Source organism: Microtus pennsylvanicus, chromosome X (genome assembly GCF_037038515.1).
Source record: "Microtus pennsylvanicus isolate mMicPen1 chromosome X, mMicPen1.hap1, whole genome shotgun sequence".
Lineage (NCBI taxonomy): Eukaryota > Metazoa > Chordata > Mammalia > Rodentia > Cricetidae > Microtus > Microtus pennsylvanicus.
In genome coordinates this window covers 132,831,461-132,855,073 of record NC_134601.1, presented here as the reverse complement: position 1 = coordinate 132,855,073, position 23,613 = coordinate 132,831,461, and the positions used below count along the sequence as shown (strand labels likewise).

General features: G+C 49.1%; 2 protein-coding genes across 2 annotated transcripts in view; one reads left to right on the top strand and one right to left on the bottom strand.

Moving 5' to 3' along the window:
- The window catches only part of Cacna1f (calcium voltage-gated channel subunit alpha1 F), a 28,379-nt gene extending 19,246 nt beyond the window's left edge, over nt 1-9,133 (bottom strand). The window contains 14 exon segments of the mRNA XM_075957900.1: nt 738-963; nt 1,893-2,053; nt 2,203-2,229; nt 2,379-2,472; nt 2,588-2,680; nt 2,908-3,098; nt 4,694-4,797; nt 4,905-5,101; nt 5,743-5,895; nt 5,977-6,119; nt 6,361-6,500; nt 6,705-6,810; nt 7,274-7,523; nt 9,109-9,133. Of these exon segments, the coding sequence (XP_075814015.1) occupies nt 738-963; nt 1,893-2,053; nt 2,203-2,229; nt 2,379-2,472; nt 2,588-2,680; nt 2,908-3,098; nt 4,694-4,797; nt 4,905-5,101; nt 5,743-5,895; nt 5,977-6,119; nt 6,361-6,500; nt 6,705-6,810; nt 7,274-7,523; nt 9,109-9,133 (1,910 nt within the window).
- A 1,636-nt stretch (nt 9,134-10,769) lies between these two features.
- Nucleotides 10,770-23,587, top strand: Ccdc22 (CCC complex scaffolding subunit CCDC22). Its single transcript, XM_075957898.1, has 17 exons — nt 10,770-11,104; nt 11,610-11,787; nt 16,399-16,531; nt 17,412-17,518; nt 17,651-17,717; nt 17,824-18,002; nt 19,683-19,877; nt 20,573-20,635; nt 20,748-20,867; nt 21,375-21,494; nt 21,578-21,694; nt 21,796-21,897; nt 21,980-22,087; nt 22,351-22,446; nt 22,628-22,687; nt 22,771-22,845; nt 23,228-23,587. Exons 1-17 carry the CDS (start codon nt 11,055-11,057, stop codon nt 23,339-23,341), a joined length of 1,884 nt encoding a protein of 627 aa, XP_075814013.1. The 5' UTR covers nt 10,770-11,054; the 3' UTR covers nt 23,342-23,587.
- The last annotated feature ends 26 nt before the right edge of the window (nt 23,588-23,613 follow it).

The window sequence follows — 23,613 nt, the reverse complement described above, 5'->3', positions numbered from 1 at the left end:
ACTTTTGGAATCAAAGCATGATAAGAGTAAGAAAGGACGGAACCTTTAAGTTTGGAGTTAGAGTTGGCATCCAGGGTGTGGCAGGAGGTAAAACTAGGGACGAGGTATAGATACAACTGGGTTTCATGTCGGGACTGGGATGAATTGGGCATGGGGTTAGGGTGATTTGGGGTTGGAGGAGTTGGAATAAGGTTGTGGTTGAAGGTTGGTATAAGGGAGGGAATAAAGAGGAGCCTGAGGCTGGGGAGAGCGGAACATGGGATTACAGTTGGAGAAAGGCTGCTGGCCAGGGGTAGGGATGCATCAGCGAACTAAGAATGGCACTGTGGTTGGTGCTCAGTGAGAGGACTGGGGCTGGCAAGTAGGGCTGAGGTGGAGGTTGGGTTGGGTTTGGGATTAGATAGTGGACCTGTGCAGGGAATGTAGTTGGGGTTGGACTTAGAGAGGACAGTATGGCTGGGACTGGTGATGAACATGGAGATGGGCTTGGGGGTAAACTCGTGTTGGCCAATGGGATGGAGATGGAGGAGGCACTATTCCCAGGTGGCTCTCCTCTCCACAGGGATGGGAACTTGTGCATGCTTTGCTTTCTGGTGTTTCCCTAGAAACTAGAAGGTCAGCACACAACAGTAGGTACTCGATGAGTGTTTGCTAAATGAATGACGAGACTGACAAGATTGTCTTCGGAGCTGGGGTGTAAAATTGGGTCTGCATTTTGGGGCCCCATGCATACATACCTGGTGACCTTGAAAATCCTGAGGAGGCGCACACATCGGAGCACTGAGATCCCAAGAGGCTGCATGGCTCCCACCTCCACCAACGTGGTTTCTAGGATGCCTCCACAGACCACGAAGCAGTCAAAGCGGTTGAAAAAGGAGGCCACATAGACAGAGGGGCCCAGACCATACAGTTTGAGAAGCATCTCCACCGTGAAGAGACAGAGCAGCACTTTGTTGGCATACTCTGCAGGGAGAGCGGGGAGGGTGACTGAGCTGGCTATGGCAACATGTAGGATGCCAGGAGCTTTGGGTAGCAGGGAACAGGCTAGGTATGGGCTAGCGTTTAATTAGGGTTAGGGACTGAGGTGAATTTGTAGGTTTGGAGCTGGGGTAGAAGATAGAGTTGAGATGGGTACCAGAGTCAGCCTTTGTGAGTCCAAGACAACTCCAAATTCAATGGTACAGTCAGTATGTAGGAGTTATTATTTTTAAATTGTTTTTTCTATTTATGTCTTATGGTTTTGGTTCTGGGTACCGTACCCAGGGGCTCACACAGTTACTTTACCAGCTCCAAGCCTGGGGTTTCTTTAGGACTGAGCGGGTTTGGGGTGGGGTTAGGAGCAGGATCAGTGGTGAAACTGGGGTTGAGATTGTACAGAATAATGACAACAGATGACACAATTTGGGCCAAGCAATAGCTAAGCTGAGTTCCTTTAGTCGCCCCAACCACTCTGGGCCGTGGGTAGTTCGAAGTAGCTCCATCTTGTGCGTGGGAAAGCTGAGATACAGAGGAGTTGTCCATTTAACCTGGTGTTAAGAGGCCAGGTTAGAATCCTAGTCTGTCCCTTGGGGGCTGAGTCCTGGGGTTAGTTACTTAACTTCAGTGCCATGGTGAGCAGGACCCTTGGCCATCCTTAGTACATAGGTACTAAGTAAGGTTCTAGCAGAACACAGTTTGAGTTTGGACATGTGAAACACTGAGATTGGAGCTTTATGCACACAGCAAGTACCACATAAGTGTGGTTTGCAGGGTGAGATAGGACAGGTTAAGATTTCTGTACTCATCTGGATTGGAAGATCTGGGGGTCTAAGATTCCCTAGAGAGCCTGCATTTGAACGCCTGGAGTGGAGGGAGCAAGGGGTGAAGAAGAGAGCTGGCAGGCTGAGGCACACCCTGGGTCTGGGTGAGCCACACAGGCTGCCCATGGTGCTCCGAGGCGATGGTCAACGTGTTGAGGAAGACGAGCAGCAGAACAGCCCAGTAGCAGGCATTGGACTTGACAGCCCGGCGGCAGTGTGCACGGAGGCTCCGATTGGCTCGGCGGAAGTGGCGACTGGGCAGAGGAGAGCCCATCATCATATCACTGAGATGGCTTAGGTCAACCCGGGGTTCAGGTCGGGGAGCTCGGAAGTCCAATGATCCTTAGAGGTGGACTAGTCTTAAAGTCGTGGGGTCAAAAGGTTGCACACTTTCACAACTTACCAGAGTTTGGTTTTCATGATCTTGTTTCTAGAAAGGATGGGAAAGGGATGGGGTGTTATAAGGGGATGAGAGGAAATCAGCATTGTGGGTAGAGGTCAGGGCTGAGGACATGATTTGAAGCTAAAGTAAGGATGGAGATCTGGGCTACTTAGGGTCCAAAAGCTGGGATCCCTTACAGGCAGCGTGTACAGCTGGCCAGAGACCCCTCTTCTTCATCCTCATCTCCTGGGGTGTCTGCCATGGAGCCAGTATCACTGGCTGGGAGGCTGGCTGTGGGCAAAGTGAGGACAGAGGTCAGGACCCAAAGGCCTAGGTCCCACGTTCGGCTTTTCCTTCTGTCTACTCATCCCAGCTCTACCCTGCCCCTTGCCTGGTTGGTTCTCACCATGGCTGCTGGTGGAGTGTGTGGAGCGGGTAGAGTGGCTGAACCATCGTAGTCGTCCACGCCTCCTATTGGTCAGTTCTGACAGCTGTGGCCCTGTGGGGATAGATAAGACTGGGAAGGATGACCCGGAGGCAGAATTAGAGTCAAATCTAGGGGGAAAAGGGGCTAGTTGGGGTCTGGGTCTGAGTCTGGGATGAGATTCTGTGTCCTGAGTCAGATCTGGGACAAAGCCTAGGGTGGTTGCAGGCTTGGTCTGGGTCTCGGGAGGACAAATCACATCTGGGGTAGGAATGAAGCTGGGTCAGAAATGAACTGCCTACTATGGCTGGCCCGTCCCTCTTCAGCAAGAGAAGCCAAGTTGCCATCTATAGAGGAGTCATGGAGGTCTAACTCTTCAGCCTGTGTGATCCAGTCCAGGTAGCCTCGAAGGTCCTCCTCCATCTGCTGCTTCTCCCGAAGCTTCTGGAAGTCTCCTCGTGCTTTTGCCTTTTCTCTTTCTTTAGAGAACTCCCTGGAGGAGGAGGGGAGAAGATTACTACATGGGGCAGGCACACCAGTAATCTTGTCTGTACCACCCCACCCACAGTAGCTTTCTCATTGTTCTTTGGATATGCCGAAGGCATTCTAGCCGCCAAGCATTTGCGTTGGCTGTTCCTGTGGCTTAAAATATCAACACCTTCTCAAGAGGTATTTCCTGATTTTTAAAAGAAGTACATTTATTTAATTATTGTGGGGGGAGGCTGGGTGGGTGTGGGTGGCAAGTAGATATCATGACCTGTGGACCAGAGAACAATCCAAGAGAGATGGTTCTCTCCTACCATGTGGGTCTTGGGTATTGAACTTAGGTCAACAGACTTGGCAACAAACGTCTTTACCCACATAGCCATGTTGTTGGACTCGGATTATATATGTGTGTGTGTGTGTGTGTGTGTGTGTGTGAGACAGGATCTCAAGTAGTCTAGGCAACCTTGAACTTGCCAAGCAGCCCAGGCTGATCTTGAACTTGCTATGTAGTCAAAGTGATTCTCCTACTTCTGCCTCCTAAATTCGGAAATGACAGATGCATATCCCATGCCTGGTTTGATTATATTTTTGAGATAGTGTCTCGTTACTAGCTCAGGGCCTCCCCAAACTTGCAACGTTTCCTGCCTCTGAGTGTTGGGTACAGGTGTGCACTGATATGCTTAACTCTGAGGTTCCCATTTATTTTCTTTTTAAAAGTATTTAGTATTTTTGTGTATGCGTACGAGCCTGCCTGACTATATGTACCCCATTTGCATTCAGGAGCCCTTGGAGGCCAAAAGAGGGAATCAGCTACCCCAGCACTAAGAGTTACAGGAGGTTGTAACCTGTCATGTGGGTGCTGGAAACTGAACTTAGATCTTCTGCTAGCAATCCCCCTTTTTGGAGACAAGATCTCTTTACATAGGCATGGCTGTCCTGAAACTCACTACATAAGATCAGGCTGGCCTCGAACTCACAGAGATCCACCAGCTTCTTCCTCCCAAGTGCTAGGATTAAAGGTGTGTGCCACCACACCCAGCTCAGGCAAGGATTCTTTACCTAGTCATCTTTCCATTCCCTGATGTTGCTATTTCTAATTGTAACATCTCCCTGTTCCTCTTTATCTTTTGTTTCTTTCCATGGTACACATTGTGTGTAATTTACAGACATTTACTTATCATACGCTTCTATTATCTGTATCTTCCTACAAAAAATGCAATATCCAAGAAACCAGGGGGTTTCACGTTTCTTGTTCCATTTCTCTAGTAGCACCTGGCACACAGTAGGTGTTTAAGATGGAAAGACTGAAGGAACACATCAGATTCTCTTTGGTAGTGCAGGGATTGAGGCCTGAGCCATGGACATGCCGGACAAACGCTCAGACTTTAATTTTTTTAACTTCAAAGATTTGAGGCAGGGTCTCACTAAGTTGTCCAGGCTGGTCTGAAATTTGAGATACTTCTGTCTTAGCCTTCCAGATAGCAGCGATTACAGGCTCGTGCTACCAAGCTCAGCTTAGATGTGAGTTTTTGAAAGATGCTTAGGAATTTGACAGCACAAAAAGTCAGGGGGTTTGTAGGGGAGAACATCCAGGCTTCTCACCCACTTAGGACGCCAAGCACGAGGTTGAGAACAAAGAAGGATCCGAAGATGACGAGGCTCACAAAGTACACCCAGGGTAGCTCATACCCCATGGCATCCTGCATCTGGAGAGAGAGCACATTCCCCTCTTAGCATGCAGACACGACAACCTGAGCTGGCAAAGAAGGGCAGGCGCAGCCTCTAAGCTGTGTTGAGGGCTTGTTCGCCTCACCCAGTAGAGGACGTCTGTCCATCCTTCCATGGTAATACACTGGAATACAGTTAACATGGCAAAGAAAAAATTGTCAAAGTTCGTTATGCCACCATTGGGCCCTGGCCAGCGCCCGCGGCACTCAGTCTGGTTCAGTGTGCATGAACGCCCAGAGCCAGAAGACACACAAGGTGATGGATCCTCCTCTGCCTCCATATCTGTAGGAAAATTGAAGCCGGAGCTATTAGGCAAAGTCACACACTAGTTCCTGCCACTCTGCAGCCCCGTCTTCACAGGAAGTTTGTTTGGCTGCTTGAGGGGTTTTTAAGGCAAAAGTAACTCTTGGCTCCTGTGCTAGAATCAAAGCCCTGGAGGTATCGATTTGAACCACTGGGATGCTGAACCCTTCCAACATGGATCTGGGAATTGTGAAGTGTAAATCCTGTATAGAATCTTAAACATCCTCGTTAGTATAGTGGTGAAAAAAGAAAAAAAAAGAATTTTAAATAACAGGGGGCAGAGTCTTGTGACTGTGAGAGTCTTGAAAGGAAGGCAGAGAAAATGCTTGGACAGGGGTCTCCACAAATGCCTAAAGGCAGGTTGTGGGGTTTGAAGTCTTAAATGCCTGACGCTAGGCAGAATGGTCCTGTGGGTGGGGTCTTGTGATACCTGCACAGCCATTATGGAGAGAGGGGCTGTATTTTGGGGTTTACGGAGGAGTTTTCAATACAAGGGTGGGGTTTGGCTATACCTGAGCTTAGAGACCAAGACTTGCGAAACAGAGTGGGCTTTCTAAAAGCAAGAGAGGGCAGGGGGCATGTCCTGTCCTGTGAAAGGGGGGGGGGGGGGAGTGGCTGACCGGATCCTAGGAAGTAGCACGTCTTGTGCATGCGTCCGAGGAACAGCTCGAGTCCGATGATGGCGTAAATAATAATGACGAATAGCACCAGCAGGGCAATATGCAGCAGCGGCACAAGCGCCTTCATGATGGAATTGAGCACTATGTGCAGGCCTGTGATGGGGAGGGGCGGGCTTAGCGCTTTCGCCTTCAGCTGGGAGCCCCACCTCCAGCTCAGGGGGCGTATACACTTACTCGGTACCCCAGACACCAGCCTCAGTGGCCGCAGCACCCTAAATGCCCGCAGTGCCTTTACATCGAAGCCTCCCGGCTTTCCTCCAGTATGTGGGGCATCACCTGGCCGTCCGGGTCCTTGCTCCAGCAGCACGCTGAACAGCCTGATGGCGGAGCATGAAACCGGGAGGGGGAGAGTCAAGCCTTTGGCTCCCGCCCCTTCCCTCCTTTCCGTTTAGAAAAATACAAGTCCCTGTAACTGGAAACGCAAATGGTTTTACATATGTTAATATGCCTGATTTTAGCTGCAGAACAGGGACTGTCCGAAGCAGTCGCTTCCCTGAGCCCCAGAATTCAGTGGATTGCGAACTAGGGTGGGGTGCTCCTCCCCCTGCAGACGCGCACCCGACCACGACGATGATGAAGTCGAGTAGGTTCCAACCATTGCGAATGTAGGCGCTGGGATGGAGCACCAACCCATAGGCCACGATCTTGAGCACTGTCTCCACGGTGAAAATCACCAGGAACACGTATTCTACCTGTTCCTGAGGGCGGAGCCGGGGACGGGACGTGAAGTCGGGCCAGAGTCAGATCCGGTGGGTGTGGGCGCAGGTTAAGGTTAACAAGGTTGCTTTTGCCAGAACCAAGAGTGGAGTGAGGTGGGTCCAGGAGGGTGGGGCCTGGCTGGGTGGCTTAAGCTGTGGTTCTAAAGGAAACTTCAGTCAGGTTGGGGATGGGGTAGGCCTCACCAAGTTGTGGTTAGCAGTGTTGGAGTCGTCCTCAGGGAAGGGGATGTACACACCCAGGGCCACGCAGTTGGCAAAGATGGTCAGGAGGATGAGAATGTCAAAAGGTCTCAGGTGAACACAGTTAAGGACCCAGGAAGAGTGACGTTGAAACCCGCATATTCCTTTGGTGCCTTCTCTACCCAGTGCTGACTCTGGGCAGGATCATGCTATGTAGCCTAGTCTGCCTTTGGATTTTTAGTTCTGCCTCAGCTCCCCGAGTTATGGGGTTATAGGCATATGCAAGCATAGCCAGCTTAGTGATCTTGATCCCGGTGACTGCCATTTCTCTGGACACCCTTTCTATTCCAGTTCTTGACCCCTCTCTCTTTTTCTCTGCGTTGGGATTGCCCTCAGGGTATCTAATACACTAAATAAATACTCTACCACTGAGCTCTGTGCCCACCCCAGGAATCGGCCCCAACATTTGATCCATGGTCTCCGGTAATTGCAGTTCTCCTTCATTCTAGGCCTGATCTAATCCTTGACTCTTTATAACCTGGTCATTCTTACCCCTGAGTCGCCTAGGATACTTCCATTCCACAATGCTGATGCAGGACCGACGAAGGGGATTGGTTAAGGTGAGGCAGAAGAGTGCTCGAGGTGACCGCTGGGCACTGGAAACTGCTACAGTCTTGTGTTTGTTGTGCTGGGTCCTTCTTCTTGGGGTCCCCAGGCCTGATGCCCCATTGGTATCAGGCCCCACAGCTGGAGGCCCAGGACTCAGCCCCCATTCAGGACCAGGGCCTGTCCCATTGGCTGGACTGGGCTCTGTAGTGGTGTCTGTGAGGAGAAACAGAGTCAGGGAAGGGATGGCATACCACAATCATAGCAACTTCTTGTTCAATTCTATCCCTCTGTTTGAAGGGAGAAGAATATGCAAAACTATGGACGAGTGGAGCCTGCTTGGGTTGTGGGTTGAGGGTTAAGAATCAGTGTTGGAGTTAAGTTTAGGATGGAGCGAGTTTTGTTGAGGGATGAAGCTAAGACTGTTTTCAAGTGGGGCAGGACTTGGCTGGATGGTCACTGTTCTGTGCACTTCAACTTAAGGCCAAACTGGAGTGCTGGATTTTGGGTCAAAGTGGGCTTAACCTTACTGATAAAGGCAAGGATGGAGTTTGGTTGAGATTTTATTTAGGGTTGAAGCTGGGTATTCGAATGAGTTGGGCTTGGACTTTGGATCAAAGTGAGGAATAAATTTTGAGTAGGATTTGCGTTTTTCATTAGGGTTTTCACCACTCAGTTTCAAGATTCTGTGGCTTTGTTTCGGTTTCTGAAAGGGGTAGGAGGCCTGGTTAAGATCCCCAGCTGTCTGGTTTCAAATTCTGACTCCTATTTAGAAGTTGTGTATTGCCTTGAGTAAATTATGGAATTACCCTTGAACCTCAGTTTTCTTATCTGTATACTGAGGAAGATAATAATGGTTGACTACATTATAAGGGCGCTGTGAGGACTAAATTGAGCTCCCTGTTCATAAGAATGCCTAGTATGTAGTATTATCACTATTTTGAAAATGAGGAACCTGAGATGCAAGCATTAGTAATTTGCTGAAGTGGTCAAATCAAGCATTCTGACAATCTGACCTTCCAGTTTACAATAGCAGCAGCTGCATGCTCTCGCTCTGTATTGGTTTTGTGTCTGTTTAACCTGAAGAGGTGGCTCTGTGGTTAGGAGCACAGCACTGCTCTTCCAGCGGATGGAAGTTTGGCTCCCAGCACCCACCTGGCAGCTCACAGTCTCCTGTCACTCCAGTTGCAGGGGATCTGTTGCCCCTTTCTCACCTCGGTTGGCACTGTACACACATGGCACTCATACATAAACTCAGGGACATACATACACTTATAAAAATAAATTAATAACAATTTGAAAAAGGGTCTGTGCTGTTTCTGGGCAGCCAGGGAAAATCGGTCAGTAGCAGTACCGGTATCTAGAGGTTAGATGACCTTCAAGTTCACGATAAAGTCTGTAGCCATTGTGAGGTTTGCAGTCTAAGGTCCCCTGTGCTGGAGGTAGGGTATTGTCTTCTGGTTAGGATGGTTTAGATGAAGGTTTAGAGTGCTACTGGATTGGAGTTAGAAGTGGACTGAGTGCTAGTGTCAGGATGGAGTCAGGCTTTCATTTGGGAACCGAGGCTATGAATGAGGTTGGGGAGGGTACTGGGGACATGGGCTAGGTTGTGGTGCCTATATGGCAGGTGACAAAGAAGCTCTAAGGGGTAGCTAGGACAGGAAAAGAGTGATGATACTCTATTTCCCCAGAGACTCTCCAGGAGAAGGATCCAGGTGAGCAATGGGGAGGTGAGAGGGTGAGGGTGGACCAGAGCCCGGGGTGACTCCAAGGGTGTTCAGGGGTGGATGGCTGCTCTCACCTTTCCCGCCTTCAGATTCTGACATCCTCCTCTGGAGATGTAAGGGCCATCTGGACACCGTCCCCCTCTTCTCCTCCAGCCTTAGAGAGATTAAGGTCACAGGGCGGGGAATGATAGTGTCAGTTGGGAGGGTGAACAGGGGAGCAAATGGGGATAGTGTCAGTTGGGAGGGTGAACAGGGGAGATATTTGTAAGCCAGAGACTGGCAAGTGAAAAGGCTCCGGTTAACTGTTTACCAAATAGATACCTGCACTAAGTAGACAGAAGCTGAAATAAGAAAAAAATGTTGCAATTTTCCAATAACAAAATTTTAAGTACATTGGACAAAATTAACATGAGCATTATTATCTCTATGAAAAAAAGAGTCAAATAGTAAATATCAAAGGGATGTAAAATGGAGAAATATATGACATTTAGTGGTGATGTAAATTTTTCCCAAAGTGATCCATTTGGCATTTTGCTTTGGCTATACCAAACAAAATCCCAGCATAATTTTCTTTGGAATTGACATTTTTGACATACAAAGAACCAAGAAAAGCCAACACTTTTTTTTTAAAAAAAGAACAAGATGGGAAGGCTTGCCATATCTGTTATCAAGATTCATTATAAATCTACAGTAATTAAAAATAGAATATAGTCATGCGTGGTGGTACAAGCTTTTAATGCAAGAACTTGAGAGAAAGAGGAGTACTACCACTACAGTTTTGAGGTCAGCCTGGACTACATTGCAAGACTTTGTCAACCAAACCAAGACAAAACAGCACAACAATAAAAAACAAAGTATTGTTCAGAAACTGAGTCATGTATGTGATGTGTGTGTATATGTGTGTGATTTATACAAAAATTAGGACTATTGAGCAGGGGAGACAAAATAGGCTGTTCAATAAGTAATGGTTGCATAGATATTGTTGTGTTAATACTCTTTGGATTGCACGTGTATGTATTAGTATATTAAAACGATTCATTTATTGATTGCATGACTGACAGCTCTTTCTCTCGCTCCCCACTACTCTCTTCCTTTTTTGAGGGAGTCTCCCGGCGTAGCCCAACCTTTGCTTCAACCAGGTCCTGGGATTACAGGTGTTTTCCACTGCACCTGGTTTGGTAACTTTGTTTTTTCTTTCATCTATTGTGCGTGCCTGACAGTGGTACCACTGCACATGTGTGGATGTCAGAGGACAATTTGTAGGCGTCTATTCTTTCTCTGCCATGTGGGTCCTAGGTATCTCACTCAGTTTGCCAGGGTTGGTGGCAAAAGGCTTTACGTGATGAACCATCTTAATGGCCCAGTAATTAGGTTTGTTTATTTATTTAAAATGTATTTATTACATGTTTGTGTGCACGCTCAGACATACATGTGTCACAGTGCACGTGTGGAGTTCAGACTCTATGGAGTCATTTCTCGCCTTCTACCATGTGGATCTCGGGGACAGAATTCAGCCTGTTAGATTTGGTAGCAGGAGCCCTTATCTTGAGCTGCCTTCCTAGGAGTAGTAATTATATCTTGACCATAGAACATAGGTATTATCAAAATTCTCATTTTACAGATGAGGAAAGCAGCACAGAGGGGAACAGTCATTTTGTACACTTGTAGGCTTTTATAATTTGGAAGATGAAGCTTCCTTAAATGAAGCATTTCTCGGTCCTGTCCCTCAGCTGCTAGCACAATTCCTTTTTCCTTTGGACGAGGCTGCAGAATTTCAGATGGGAGAACTACAGCTTCCAGCAGCCATTGCGTACTCAGCTCTGAGTGTGTGCAATATACCACGCCTCCAGGCATCCCGCTTGCGCAGCGCTCACTCGCAGAACTACACTTCCCAATGTTCCTTGCGCGGCACGTGATGCTCTGTCCTCCGTGGGCGCGGAGAGCAGTTGCTACAGCGTTGCTCCACTTTCTCTGATCCGGTCCCTGACCCAGCCCCAGCAGAGTTAGAACTGACTCCAGCATGGAAGAGGCCGATCGAATCCTCATCCATTCTTTGCGCCAGGCGGGCACGTAAGTACGCAGCCCCACTGCCTCCAATTGCTCACATCCGGGACTCCAAAACCTAGTACCCCATTACCCGGGAACCTTAAAATCGAGACCTTGGCAACCAAGGGCCCCAACTTACAGGATCCTAAGCCCACCTACACCTTAACATCACGGATCTCCCAAACGTTTGACCTGGACATTTGGTAAGCCCAGAGGACTCAGGCACCTTATAAGACTCGAATCGTGGGAACTGAGACATGAAATGTGATTTGGACACTAATATGCTGGGACCCTGATATGTAGAGGGTGTAAGACACCTGCACTCTGAGATCCAGGAAACTTACAATCCAGGACTGGCACTCAGCGTCTCTAGAGTCCCTGAGACTGGACCAAGTAGAAGTCCTAGTCACAGACACCCAGGGTCTGTTGAAACCTAGGCTCTTCCCTGCCCTTGGGTACTAGCGCTTCCTTCTCTAGAAGGCTGTTTTTCCCTCTAACCCCTCCTCAAGCCTGCTGCTTTCCTCTTTAGGGCAGTTCCTCCAGAAGTGCAGACTCTGCGAGCTTTCACCACTGAGCTGGTAGTAGAGGCCGTGGTGCGATGCCTTCGAGTGATCAGTCCTGACGTGGGCTCTGGCCTCAGTCACTTGCTGCCACCAGCGATGTCTGCCCGGTTTCGCCTGGCCATGAGCCTGGCTCAGGCCTGCATGGTGAGTGCCCTCCTCCCAGTATGCACACCACCTTCATTCCCTTTTCACAGTCACCAAGTTCTTTGACACTCTTGCCCTCCTCTCTGTCCCTCTTTGTGGCTTGCCATTCATTAATGGTTAAAGCTGCCACATATGTAGCCAAACCGTGCAATTAGTTCTGACTCTACGTAGCTCTACTCATCCTGGCTGTATGACCCTAACCCTGCCGTGGCTTATTTCCTTATCTCTGAAATGGAGGTGCTAAAAGGTTGTGTGGAGTAAATGAGCTGACCCGGTTTACCCCTGGACTAGCTGTAGCCCCCACCTTTTAAGCTTGCGGTCAAGATTTCACCCCAGTGTTACATTGTATCCATTTACCTATATATCAGGGCTGAAGAAAGACTTTGATTGCGTTATATACTTCCAAACCAAGCTCTGATTAGTTGTGCCCAGATCACATGAACCTCCTATAGGGCTGATTAGCTGCTGTTTCATGGCATAGAACTGGGGAAGGGATGGTTACCCATAGAAAGGTGTTCTGTTTTAGGAAAACATCATCTGTTACATTGTATTGTGCCTCTTATAGTTACAAAACCACTGCTCTGTTAGATCAAATAAAGTGCTTCAATGAATCACCCACCCTCTGTTTCAAAGTAACTGTATCCAAGAGCTGAGAATTCTGCCTTTTTTTTGTAACTCACTTGTAACAAACTTTCTTTGCAACATTGTCCTTTAACCTTTTGATCTTTAGTTTCTGTCTGTGTAAAATGAATGTGAAAGCTAAACTGTATCAAACTGTAGCTCAGTTTTAGAGGGTGTACTTCCTGGATTCAGTCTTCAGCATTCCAAAAGCAACAACTAAATTGCTCGGGGAAGAGTTGGTAGCATAATCTGGCCACACGCATCCCGGCAGCCATGGAATGAATGTAGACACTTCCAGCATACACAGTACGTTGCTAAGTCTGTGGTGGCAGGTCAGTGGAGTACCCAGTAGACCAAAGGGGACAGGGTCATCCAGCTGTTTACCTTGGGCAGTGCTTATGCAGTTTTGGTCTGAGCAGTACCCCTGTTGGCTCTTCCTGGCTAGGTCAGCACTCTCAGATTTGCCAAACTGTTCCCATATTCTTCTGTCTAGGGCTCTTTTCCTCATGAAGTGATCAGTTTGCCCCTGTTCAGGGCCACATTCTGGAAGATGGCTTTTTTTTTTAAAAAAAAAGGTTTATTTATTAAACCTTTTTTTATATATATATATACAGCATATATATATATATACAGCATCTGTCTACATGTATCCCTGCATGCCAGAAGAGGGTACCAGATCTCACTACAGATGGTTGTGAGCCACCATGTGGTTGCTGGGAATTAAACTCAGGACCTCTGGAAGAGCAGCCAGTGCTCTTAACCCCTGAGCCATCTCTCAGCCTCTGGAAGATGGCCTTTTAAGAGAGAAGCTATGTCTTCTGCTGGGCACATAGTATGCTCAGTGGGAAGTACCAAGGTGGTGGATGGGATGAGGCTTTCTCTGATGTTCCCTTCTCAGTGCTGTCTGCCTCTGGATGTTGTGGCTCATGTTAATTTCAGTATGGGGAACCTGGTGGTCAAGGGATACCTGTGATTGTCTGGTTCAGCAGCCATGGCTTGCCAGCAGCAATGAAAAAGGGTCTCCAATTCAGCATTGTGTGTTTGGTGTCTTCCTCTCTGTGTCCCTTGCTTTTGGTATCTATTTCTATACCTGAAACACCTCTGTGTTTTGGGCATTTGTCACTGTATAAGGCTACTTAGTCAGCGCTCTATTGCTGTGAAGAGACACCATGACCATGGCTACTCTTATTAAAAAAGCATTTAATTGGGGCTGGCTTACAGTTTCAGAGGTTTAGTCCATTATTCTCATGGTGGGGAGCATGGAGGCACACAGACAGATGTAGCTGAGAGTTCTACATCTGGATCCCAAGGCAGCAGGAAGAGAAGAACTCTGGGCTTGGTTGGCACAGGCTTCTGGAACCTCAAAGCCCGCCTCCAGTGACACACTTCCTCTAACAAGGCCACACCTAATCCTTTAAATAGCACTGCTCCCTGGAGACCAAGCATTCAAATCTGTGAGCCTATGGGGCTATTCTCTTTCAAACCACCACAGCACCTCACTCTTGGAATGAGTTTCCTTATCTGTCACAACTCTGAGATCATAGATGTCAGATTTTATAAGCTTTAAGTTATGTAGCATAGACACCAGTTGTTTTTTTTTATTCTTGTGTGACCATGATCCTCTAATACAGCTTCTGTTGTGACAGAATACATGAATACATATCATAATGGTGGTTTGTTTGTTTTTTTTTTTGGTTTTTTGAGACAGGGTTTCTCTGTGGTTTTGGAGCCTGTCCTGGAACTAGCTCTTGTAGACCAGGCTGGCCTCGAACTCACAGAGATCCGCCTGCCTCTGCCTCCCGAGTGCTGGGATTAAAGGCGTGCGCCACCACCGCCCGGCGTAATGGTGGTTTTTGAGTCAATATTCTGCACCAGGCACTGTGATAGCATGATGAGAACTCATTTAAGCCTCGTGACAGTTGTCCCAGATGAGTACTTTTAATATAGTTTTTTTTTTTGGTTTTTCGAGACAGGGTTTCTCTGTAACTTTGAGCCTGTCCCGGAACTAGCTCTTGTAGACCAGGCTGGCCTCGAACTCCCAGAGATACACCTGCCTCTGCCTCCCGAGTGCTGGGATTAAAGGCGTGTGCCACCACCGCCCGGCCTTTTAATATTTTTTTAAAGAATGTTTAGGGTTTGAGAGATGGCTCAGTGGTTAAGAGCACTCACTGGCTGCTCTTCTAGAGGTCCTGAGTTCAATTCCCAGCAATCACATGGAGACTCACAACTATCTTTAGTGAGATCTGGTGTCCTCTTCTGGCCAGCAGGCATATATGCAGACAGAATACTACATACATAATAAATACATTTAAAAAAAGATATTGAAATTTTTTATTTATTTAGATTTTAGATTTTTCATTCTGTGCATATGAGTGCTTTGCCTACATGTATGTGTGTATATATGCATCATTTGTGTGCCTGGTACTGGTGGATGTCAGAAGGAGCTATTGCCTTCCACTGGAACTGGAATTTTTTTTTTTCGAGACAGAGTTTCTCTGTAGCTTTGGAGCCTGTCCTTGAACTAGCTCTTGTAGACCAGGTTGGCCTCGAACTCACAGAGATCCACCTGCCTCTGCCTCCCAACTGCTGGGAATAAAGGCGTGCGCCACCACCTCTGCCTGGCTCAAATGCACTTATCTATTTTTATGTGCATGGGTGTTTTGCCTGCATGTGTCTGTACATCATGTACTTGCCATGGAGGACAGAAAGGGCCTTAGAACATCTTGAACTGGGGTTAAGGACAGCTGTGAGCTGCCATGTGGGTGCTGGGAATCTAACCCAGGGCCTCTGGATGAGCAGCCAGTGTTCTTAACCACTGAGCCAGTTCTCCAGCCTCCCCCTGGAACTGGAGTTACAGAGGGTCATGAGCCACCATGTGGATGCTGGGACTAGAACCCAGGTCCTTCAGAAGAGCAGCAAGTGTTCCTAACCACTGAGCCATCTCTTTAGCCCTTGGTATAATTTTTTTCTTTTAACAAAAGTGAAGTACAGAGAAGTTTTGACTCATGATCACACAGTTGGTAAGAGGCAGAACTTGGGTTTGAGCCCAGGAAGTTTGCTTTGTCTTTGAACCTTTCTGGAACTCTTTTTTTTTTCTCCGAGACAGGGTTTCTCTGTAGCTTTGGAGCTTGTCCTGGAACTTGCTTTGTTGACCAGGCTGGCCTTGATCCGCCTGCTTCTGCCTCCTGCACTCTGCTGGTATTAAAGGCATGCACCACCACCGCCCAGCCTCTCTGGAACTCTTGAGAGTCCTTTCTTCCTGAGCTGTGTGTTTGCTGATCTTTTGCCTGTTGTCATTGATGATGATGGTTGTGGGAATTATTTTGTTGGTACTGGGGGTGGAACCTAGGGCCTTGCTCACATAGGCAAGCACTCTGAGCCACATCCCCAGTTCTGTTTATTTTTAGGCACTACTTATATAAGAGATAGGTTCATGACTTCTTCTCAAAGGCGGCGGATATTGTTTTCCTAAGCTGTCATTGCTCTTTTGACTTTGTTAGTTATATTTTTTTAAAGTCATTTCTTTTTCACATGGGCAGAAATCCTGTGTTTTTTTTATGGCCTTTGGATTTTGAGTCATAGTTAACAAGGCTGAACTTTGTTTTTGTTTTTGGAGACAGAGGGTTTCTCTGTATAGCCCTGGCTGTCCTGGAACTTGCTCTGTAGACCACGCTAGCCTCCAGCTCACAGATCCTGTTGCCTCTGCCTTCTAAGTGCTGGGATTAAAGGCGTGCACTGCCACTGTCAGCAAGCCTGCTGAGCTTTAATTTCTTTTATTGATCTTATAATACTGAGTATGATGACTTTGTGGCCAGAATGCCTTGGTGATGTAGGTGGGGGGGGAGTGGGAGGGTGATGGCAAGTGAAAGAGTCAGAGCAGGTGTGGTAGTCCCAGGGCCCCCAGATCAGGAGGCTCCTCTTTGATTGGCAAATGAGAGCCTGGCTTTTTACCCTCAGTATCATCATCTGGCTATACTTGCTAACCCCCAGGACCTGGGCTATCCCTTGGAACTTGGCTATCAGAACTTCCTCTATCCCAGCGAGCCTGACCTTCGAGACCTGCTTCTCTTCTTGGCTGAGCGGCTCCCCACCGATGCCTCTGAGGATGCAGACCAGCCTGCAGGTATGGGGTCCTGAATGGACTGTGTTCCCAGGGTGATAGGGGCTAAGAGAAGTGATAGGAAGGGTAGGGGCTGGATGTATCCTCGGGAGAATGGGTAGATCCAAGGTCAGAGAGCAGATGGATTCAAGGCAGGTAGCATGAGGTAGGAAATGAGTTGCCCAGCTCCCCTCTACCTCTGCTCCTCACTCCGTTCTTATCATATGGGTGTTCTTAGTGTTCCCAAAAGTGCCAGGCCAGGTCTAGCCTCAGGGTGTTGGGTCCCTGGATTATTCTTTCCTCAGATCTCTTCATAGTCAACTCCCTACTAAGTGAGTCCCACCCAAGGGGCATGCGCTGCTGAAAATAGCTGTGAACGTCAGGCAACACAAAACTAAACCCGCTTCAAACGTTAGGAGATTGTTTGGTGTGACTGAACTGCTCTGTTCTTGAGCGTGCTTTATCTTTGTAGATGATAATATCATGTCAGAATGTCAAAAGATTAAATATGCCCTCAACTCTTGTGCCTTCTGCTCTGTTACTTCAGCAAGGCCTTTCTCTGGCTGCTCTTTGGAACATTCCAGCCCCTTTTAGCAATCCTTCTCTCTCCTGCTTAGAATAGATGGTCCTAATGGTCCTATTCATGAAGTTTCTTTTCTGTTATCCTGCTGACGCTACGAAGATGGGGACCTTATCACTTTTGTCTCCTGAAGCGGTGTTTGACGTGGTAACTGGTACCTACCTACTTTAAGCTCAGTAACTGTTGGATGAGCGAGAATGTTAGTTGACTCCACCTGCACTAGGAGGCGAGGGATCAGGTGCTACAGCTGGCTTCCCAGTACTTTCAGATTTGTGGCATGTCACTCCTTCCCTATCCCCCCGACCTCCACCCCTCACCCCATAGGTGACTCGGCTATTTTCCTTCGGGCCATTGGGAGCCAAATCCGGGACCAGCTGGCCCTGCCCTGGGTCCCACCTCTCCTTCGAACTCCCAAGCTGCAGCGCCTCCAGGTGGGATCCCCACCTCCTGTCCATCTGGACTTGTGCCCTCCTTGCCTTCTTTGCCCTCATGCGCTTGCTCAGGTTGTTGCCCCCCCCTTCACTAGTACCTCAACCTAGAGGCCGTCTCTGCTCTCTCCACAGGGCTCAGCCCTCCGGCAGTCATTCCACTCCAGCATGTTGGTTCTGCCTGAGCTGAGTTCCAGAGGAGGTGAGGCTGCAGCTGTATGGATCTAACTGAGAAAGGGAGAGGAGTGTGTGAGCATTGGTGTAGGGCGGTGAAGGGGGAAGCTGACTGGCACTGTTTCTGCCTTCAGAGCCACGGGAGTTCCAGGCGAGTCCCCTGCTGCTACCAGCCCCCACACAGGTGCCCCCACTTGTGGGGAGGGCAGCCTCCCTCCTAGAGCATCACGCCATCCAACTTTGCCAGCATGTGAGCAGGGATTGCCCAGGGGATGAAGACCGAGTGTGCCGGACACACCGCCTCCCATCCCAGGTACCATCATTGTTCAGCTCTTCTCCCAAAGCTTCTGCTTCCCGTGGCTCCTCTTAGTTCTCCACATCTCATTGTCCCCATTCTGTCCCTCTCTTCTTTGCTTCTCCTCTGTGTGCACCTGCCTGAAAGAATGAATAAGGACGGAACCTGCAGCAAGGCCTTCCCCTTTGCTTGCTTTCCTGTTCTGAAAAAAATGGGCTAGTGGGGTAGTGAGCTCGCATGAGTTTTACCTGGGACTGTTGGAAGTATCCCCTGTGGGTACTGTGGGTACCGGGGCGTGTCCCTGAGCTGCCTCTGCATTTGTCACTGATCCTCATGGTTTCTGGCTCTGGGTGTCTGCACCATCTCCTACTCTTACTGTCTTTCTTGTTCTGTGGTTTTCCTGCCCCTCTCTCATCCTTTCTGTACCCATTTGTATGCTACATTGGTTTTTTTTATTTTTTGGTTCTTCGAGACAGGGTTTCTCTGTAGCTTTGGTGCCTGTCTTGGAACCAGCTCTGTAGACCAGATTGGCCTTGAACTCACAGAGATCTGCCTGCCTCTGCCTCCCAAGTGCTGGGATTAAAGGCGTGCATGACCACCGCCCGGCTGTGTACTGCTTCTTTCTCTCTGTTCACTTTTGCCTGTCCCCTCTTGCCCTCCTACCAATTCATCTTCTCTCGCCACCTCTGTCTACTTCTTAATCTGTCCCCTCTTCCCCCATATCTGCTTCTCCACCTGTCTCCTCTCTCCACCCTCCCTGTCCATTTTTGCTTTTGTATCTATCTATCTATCTATCTATCTATCTATCTATCTATCTATCTATCTATCTATCCCTGCCACCCTGGTTACCATGTTTGCTTGTACTTTCTCTCTCCCTGCCCCATCTTCTGTTTTTTAGGGGAGATTTGAGACAGGGTGTCACGATATAACCTAAGCTGGTATCACAATTTACAGTCTCCTTGTCTCTGTCTCCTGAGTGTTAGGACTGCAAGCATGTACCACCATACCCAGATACTGTTTCTTCTTTAAATTCACAGGAATTTTGAAGCATAAATATAGACAGATTGTTCTAATGATTCTTGTCTTCTAGTCTTTCTTCTATTTCCTTTCAACTTTCCCCCTGTATTTTAAAGTAAATCCCAGAGCTTGGAATGTAGCTCCATGGTAGAACACTCTCCAGACATTCACAGGGCCCTGGGTTCCATGTTCAGGATCAAATCCTAGTCAACCCAAACTGCCACACAATTTCCACTCCGAAGTACTCAAGATGATGAGTCATTACTCACAAGAACATTTTTATGTAACCCTTGTGCCATTTTTATACTGAATGAAATTAATGATTTCTTCGTGCCCTTCAGCACTGAAATGGTTTCTGTTCTTCTCTCTGTTGCTCATCTCCCTCTGTCTTGAACTCTGACCCTTTTTGACCTGGTACTCTACATTCTGTGTCTTTGCTGCCCACCATCCTTTCCGTCTCCTTCTGATCTGAAAGCCCCAGGTTCACTTTTCTCTCTTCTCACATTCTGCAGTGTGAGGAGTGAGTGGGTAGAGAAATGCTACCCACTGTGGAGAAAGGCACCCCTCTGTTCTTGGGGAGCTCCTAGGCCAGTAGGGCAGGGAGCTGCCTTGGTGAGAAGGCAGGGTCCTAGGGAGCAGCAGGCCCCTATGCCTTCCTCTTCCCCTGTCTGTTCTTTCCAGGAGGATTCCCGGGCTGCACAGCAGCGACTGCACAAACAGCTGGCTGAACATCTACGTCAGAGCTGGGGCCCAGTTGGAGCCTCGACACAAGTCCGAGACCTAGGAGAGATGCTACAGGCCTGGGATGCTAGGACTACGACTAGCACCCCCAAAGGCTCCCGCTTCACCCATTCCGAGAAGTTTACCTTTCATCTGGTAGGTAGGCCAGAGTGGACAGGGAGTGTGCTGATGGCTGCCTTGAGTGTTGCTTTCCGTATTAACACCACCGTATTCCATACAGCTTCCCTGTGCCCACTGAGTAGGCCTTCCAACTGGGAGACAGTGCCCAGAGGGCTCCCCTAGCTTCTTGGGTCTTGAGTGGAGAAAGGGCAGATAGGTGGTGGGACTTGTAAGGGGGCGTGCAGTGCTCCCAGCACAGATCCCATCTTTCCTTTGGTAAACATATTTCCTTTGGGAACATCTCTTTTTCCTTGGACACCCACTCAGAGGAATGCCTGTTTTTCTCATGGACATTTTGGTCAGGGTGGTTACAGAGTCGGGGTGGTTATGGAGTTGGGGGTAGTTAAAGGGTCGGGGTGGTTATAGGGTTGGGGTGGTTACAGGGTCGGGTGGTTACAGGGTCAGGTGGTTACAGGGTCGGGGTGGTTACAGGTTGGGCTGGTTACAGGGTTGGGGTGGTCAGGGTTAGCCTCAGGAAGGTTTCTTTGTGGTCAGCCACTCTAATCTGCAGTTACAAATGGTGTTTTATTCTCCTGTAGTCACAGTCTGAAAACTGTCACTGGTTGAGCAGACATGGGTACAGTGTTTGGGGGTGCTTTGGGGTTTGAGGCGGAGCTGTGAAGGCTGGGACCTTGTGTGACTAACAACCAGGCTGCTACTTCTATCCATAGGAGTCCCAGGTCCAGGCCCCCCAGGTACCAGATGTACCATCTACCTCCCAGAGGCCTGAACAGGTAAGGGGAGAGAGAGAGAGAGAGAGAGAAAAAGAGAGAGAGGGGGGTCAGCCAGGCTATTGCCTGTCTTCTGGACTTGGTGGCTCCACCTAGACGGGCCTATGCTTCCCAGGACACACGGGCAGCTCAAGAGCAGGAGTTAGAGTCCCTTCGGGAGCAGCTGGCGAGTGTGAACCACAACATTGAGGAGGTCGAAGCTGACATGAAGACCCTGGGAATCAACCTTATGCAGGTAAGGGGCTGGGAGAGTGACGTGGGCTGGATCAGGTCAGAACTAGGGCCTTGAGAGCTGATCTGAAAAGGTCTGTAGATGCCAGGCTTATTAATGGAGGATATTAAGGATCTCTAATATTCTTGAAGGTCTAGGAGAATTTGTGGGGCCAAGAAATATGTTTAATTAATGGCTTGGTGGACCTATAGGGGTTAGAGGCACATTTGGGCACCAGTCAGGCTTTGCAGGGGGGCATAGCAGCTATGGGCATCAGTGGAGTAAGATGGGTCTGTATGAGCAGGGGCTTGCAGGGCTTCTCAGGGCTTCTGGCTGTCAGTATGGAGCTGAAGATCCTGAGGCCTGTAGTAGATAGAGGCCATGGAGTGATCTTTGAGGCCTTGAGCTGGGCCAGGGCCATAATGGGCTCACTAGGATTATGATCTGTATATATATATATATATATATATATATATATATATATATATATATATATATATATGACTGGGAGCTTGGCTGTGAGTATACCAGGTGGAGACCGAGTGTCGACAAAGCGAACTCAGCGTGGCTGAGCAGGAGCAGGCCCTACGCTTGAAGAGTCGGGCGGTGGAATTGCTGCCTGATGGGGCTGCCAACCTCGCCAAGCTGCAGGTGGGCTGGGATTGGGGTTGGGCCGAGAGCGGTGGGGTGGATGGATCTAGCCTCTTTTGACATATTTCCCTGACTCCTGCCAGCTTGTGGTGGAGAGTAGTGCCCAGCGGGTCATTCATCTAGCGAGTCAGTGGGAAAAACATCGGGTCCCGCTTCTTGCTGAGTACCGGCACCTCCGAAAACTCCAGGATTGTAGGGAGGTAGGTGGTGGAGTCCTGGGCTCTGGACGGAGATGTACTGCCTCCACTGGGGGCTGTTTCTGAGCTCTGCTCAGTGCCTTCTGTCTATGGGTTCCTGGTAGCTGGAATCATCTCGAAGGTTGGCAGAAATTCAGGAGCTACACCAGAGTGTTCGCGCAGCTGCAGAAGAGGCTCGCAGGAAGGAGGAGGTCTATAAGCAGCTGGTAAGGCCAATTTTAGGGCCCTGGGCTGTAACTGGGGGTGGAGTGTGGGGCTTGGGCTCATGCCTGCCATGTTCTTGTCTAGGTGTCAGAGCTGGAGACTTTACCAAAAGATGTGTCCCGGCTGGCCTATACCCAGCGCATCCTGGAGATTGTGGGCAACATCCGGAAGCAGAAAGAAGAAATCACTAAGGTGTGCCACTATGGCTCTGATGGGTGGATCACAGATCACGTGGGCAGTCAGGTGTAAGGTAGTTACACAGGGACTTTATGGTCTCTGGTAGGCAGAGCTGCTCAGGTACACTCCAGCACATAAGAGGCACATACAGTATACCCCAGACACCCCAACACAGTGATGCAGGCCCTGACTGGATGTAAGTGCAGGCGCATGAGTACCATTGCTAGCCAGCCACCGTGCCCTAGACATGGACTGATGGCTGCCCTGATTTCTGCCAGATCTTGTCGGACACAAAGGAACTTCAGAAGGAAATCAACTCTCTCTCTGGGAAGCTGGACCGGACATTTGCAGTGACTGATGAGCTTGTGTTCAAGGTATGGAGTGGGTGGAGAGGGGGAGGGCGGGACTAGGCTGTTGCCTATTGCTTGGGCCTAGCTTTTCTCTCAGGAGGGGTGAAGGCAAAGTGGTAGGAAAGAGTGAGTCTAGACGGGGCTGGCGTCATGGACAAGTGGGAACAGTTTGCTGACACGTTTGCGGTCCCTTCTGTCTTTTCAGGACGCTAAGAAGGATGACGCTGTCCGGAAGGCTTACAAATATCTAGCTGCCCTGCATGAGGTGAGGGGAGCCATGTGCCTGGTGGACTGGCTGTGGAGGGCTAGCACAGGCACAAGCAAGCCTTGCATTCTTATTGTCTCTAGAATTGCAGCCAGCTCATCCAGACCATTGAGGACACAGGCACCATCATGAGGGAAGTTCGAGACCTTGAGGAGCAGGTGAGATCTGGGAATAGGAAGGGGAATGGAGGCAGACCAGGCGATAGTTCCTTGCTTTACACTGAGAGTCTGCGAAACCAGACAACTGAGAGCTAGAGGCTCAGCCATGGGGCCTGTTGTGTCTGGGACCTGGAGCTAGCCAGTCGTCTACTCTGAGCCTTGGCTTCTAGCTTGAGGTTCCTCATGCCTAGCTCCTAGAACCCATGGTAGAAACTGTGACTTTAGGTGATGGGAAGGACATCCACAGAGGTCTGATGATGGGAAGGGACTGGCTACTGTTACAGGGATGGGGGGAGCAGAGAGTAATGCAGTAGAGGGGTAGCCAGCAGGGGCTGGGAAATGGGCCCTGCATACTGAAGATGTGTGCATTGTGTTGTCTTAGATCGAGACAGAGATGGGCAAGAAGACTCTGAGCAACCTGGAGAAGATCTGTGAGGACTACCGAGCCCTTCGCCAGGAGAATGCTGGCCTCTTGGCCCGGGTCCGGGAGGCCTAGAGGCCTGATGGAGGTCTCCTTGCCACAGGCAGGAATTTGGGGGTGCTGGAGGCAGTGCCCAAGCTCTGGTTCTAGCACTTCCTTCCTTTCGGCCTTCGCGTTCTCCTGCTGGGATCTTAAACCCAGATGCCTGCTTATCGGGTCCCATCTTTGATCAGGGTGATTGTCTAGCTTGGCCACAGTTTATTAGATGGGCACTGGGGGCCAGGGGCCTTCTATCCCAAATAAAAGAGAAGTTCTTCTGTGGTCCACGCTGAGGCATGGATTGGGGC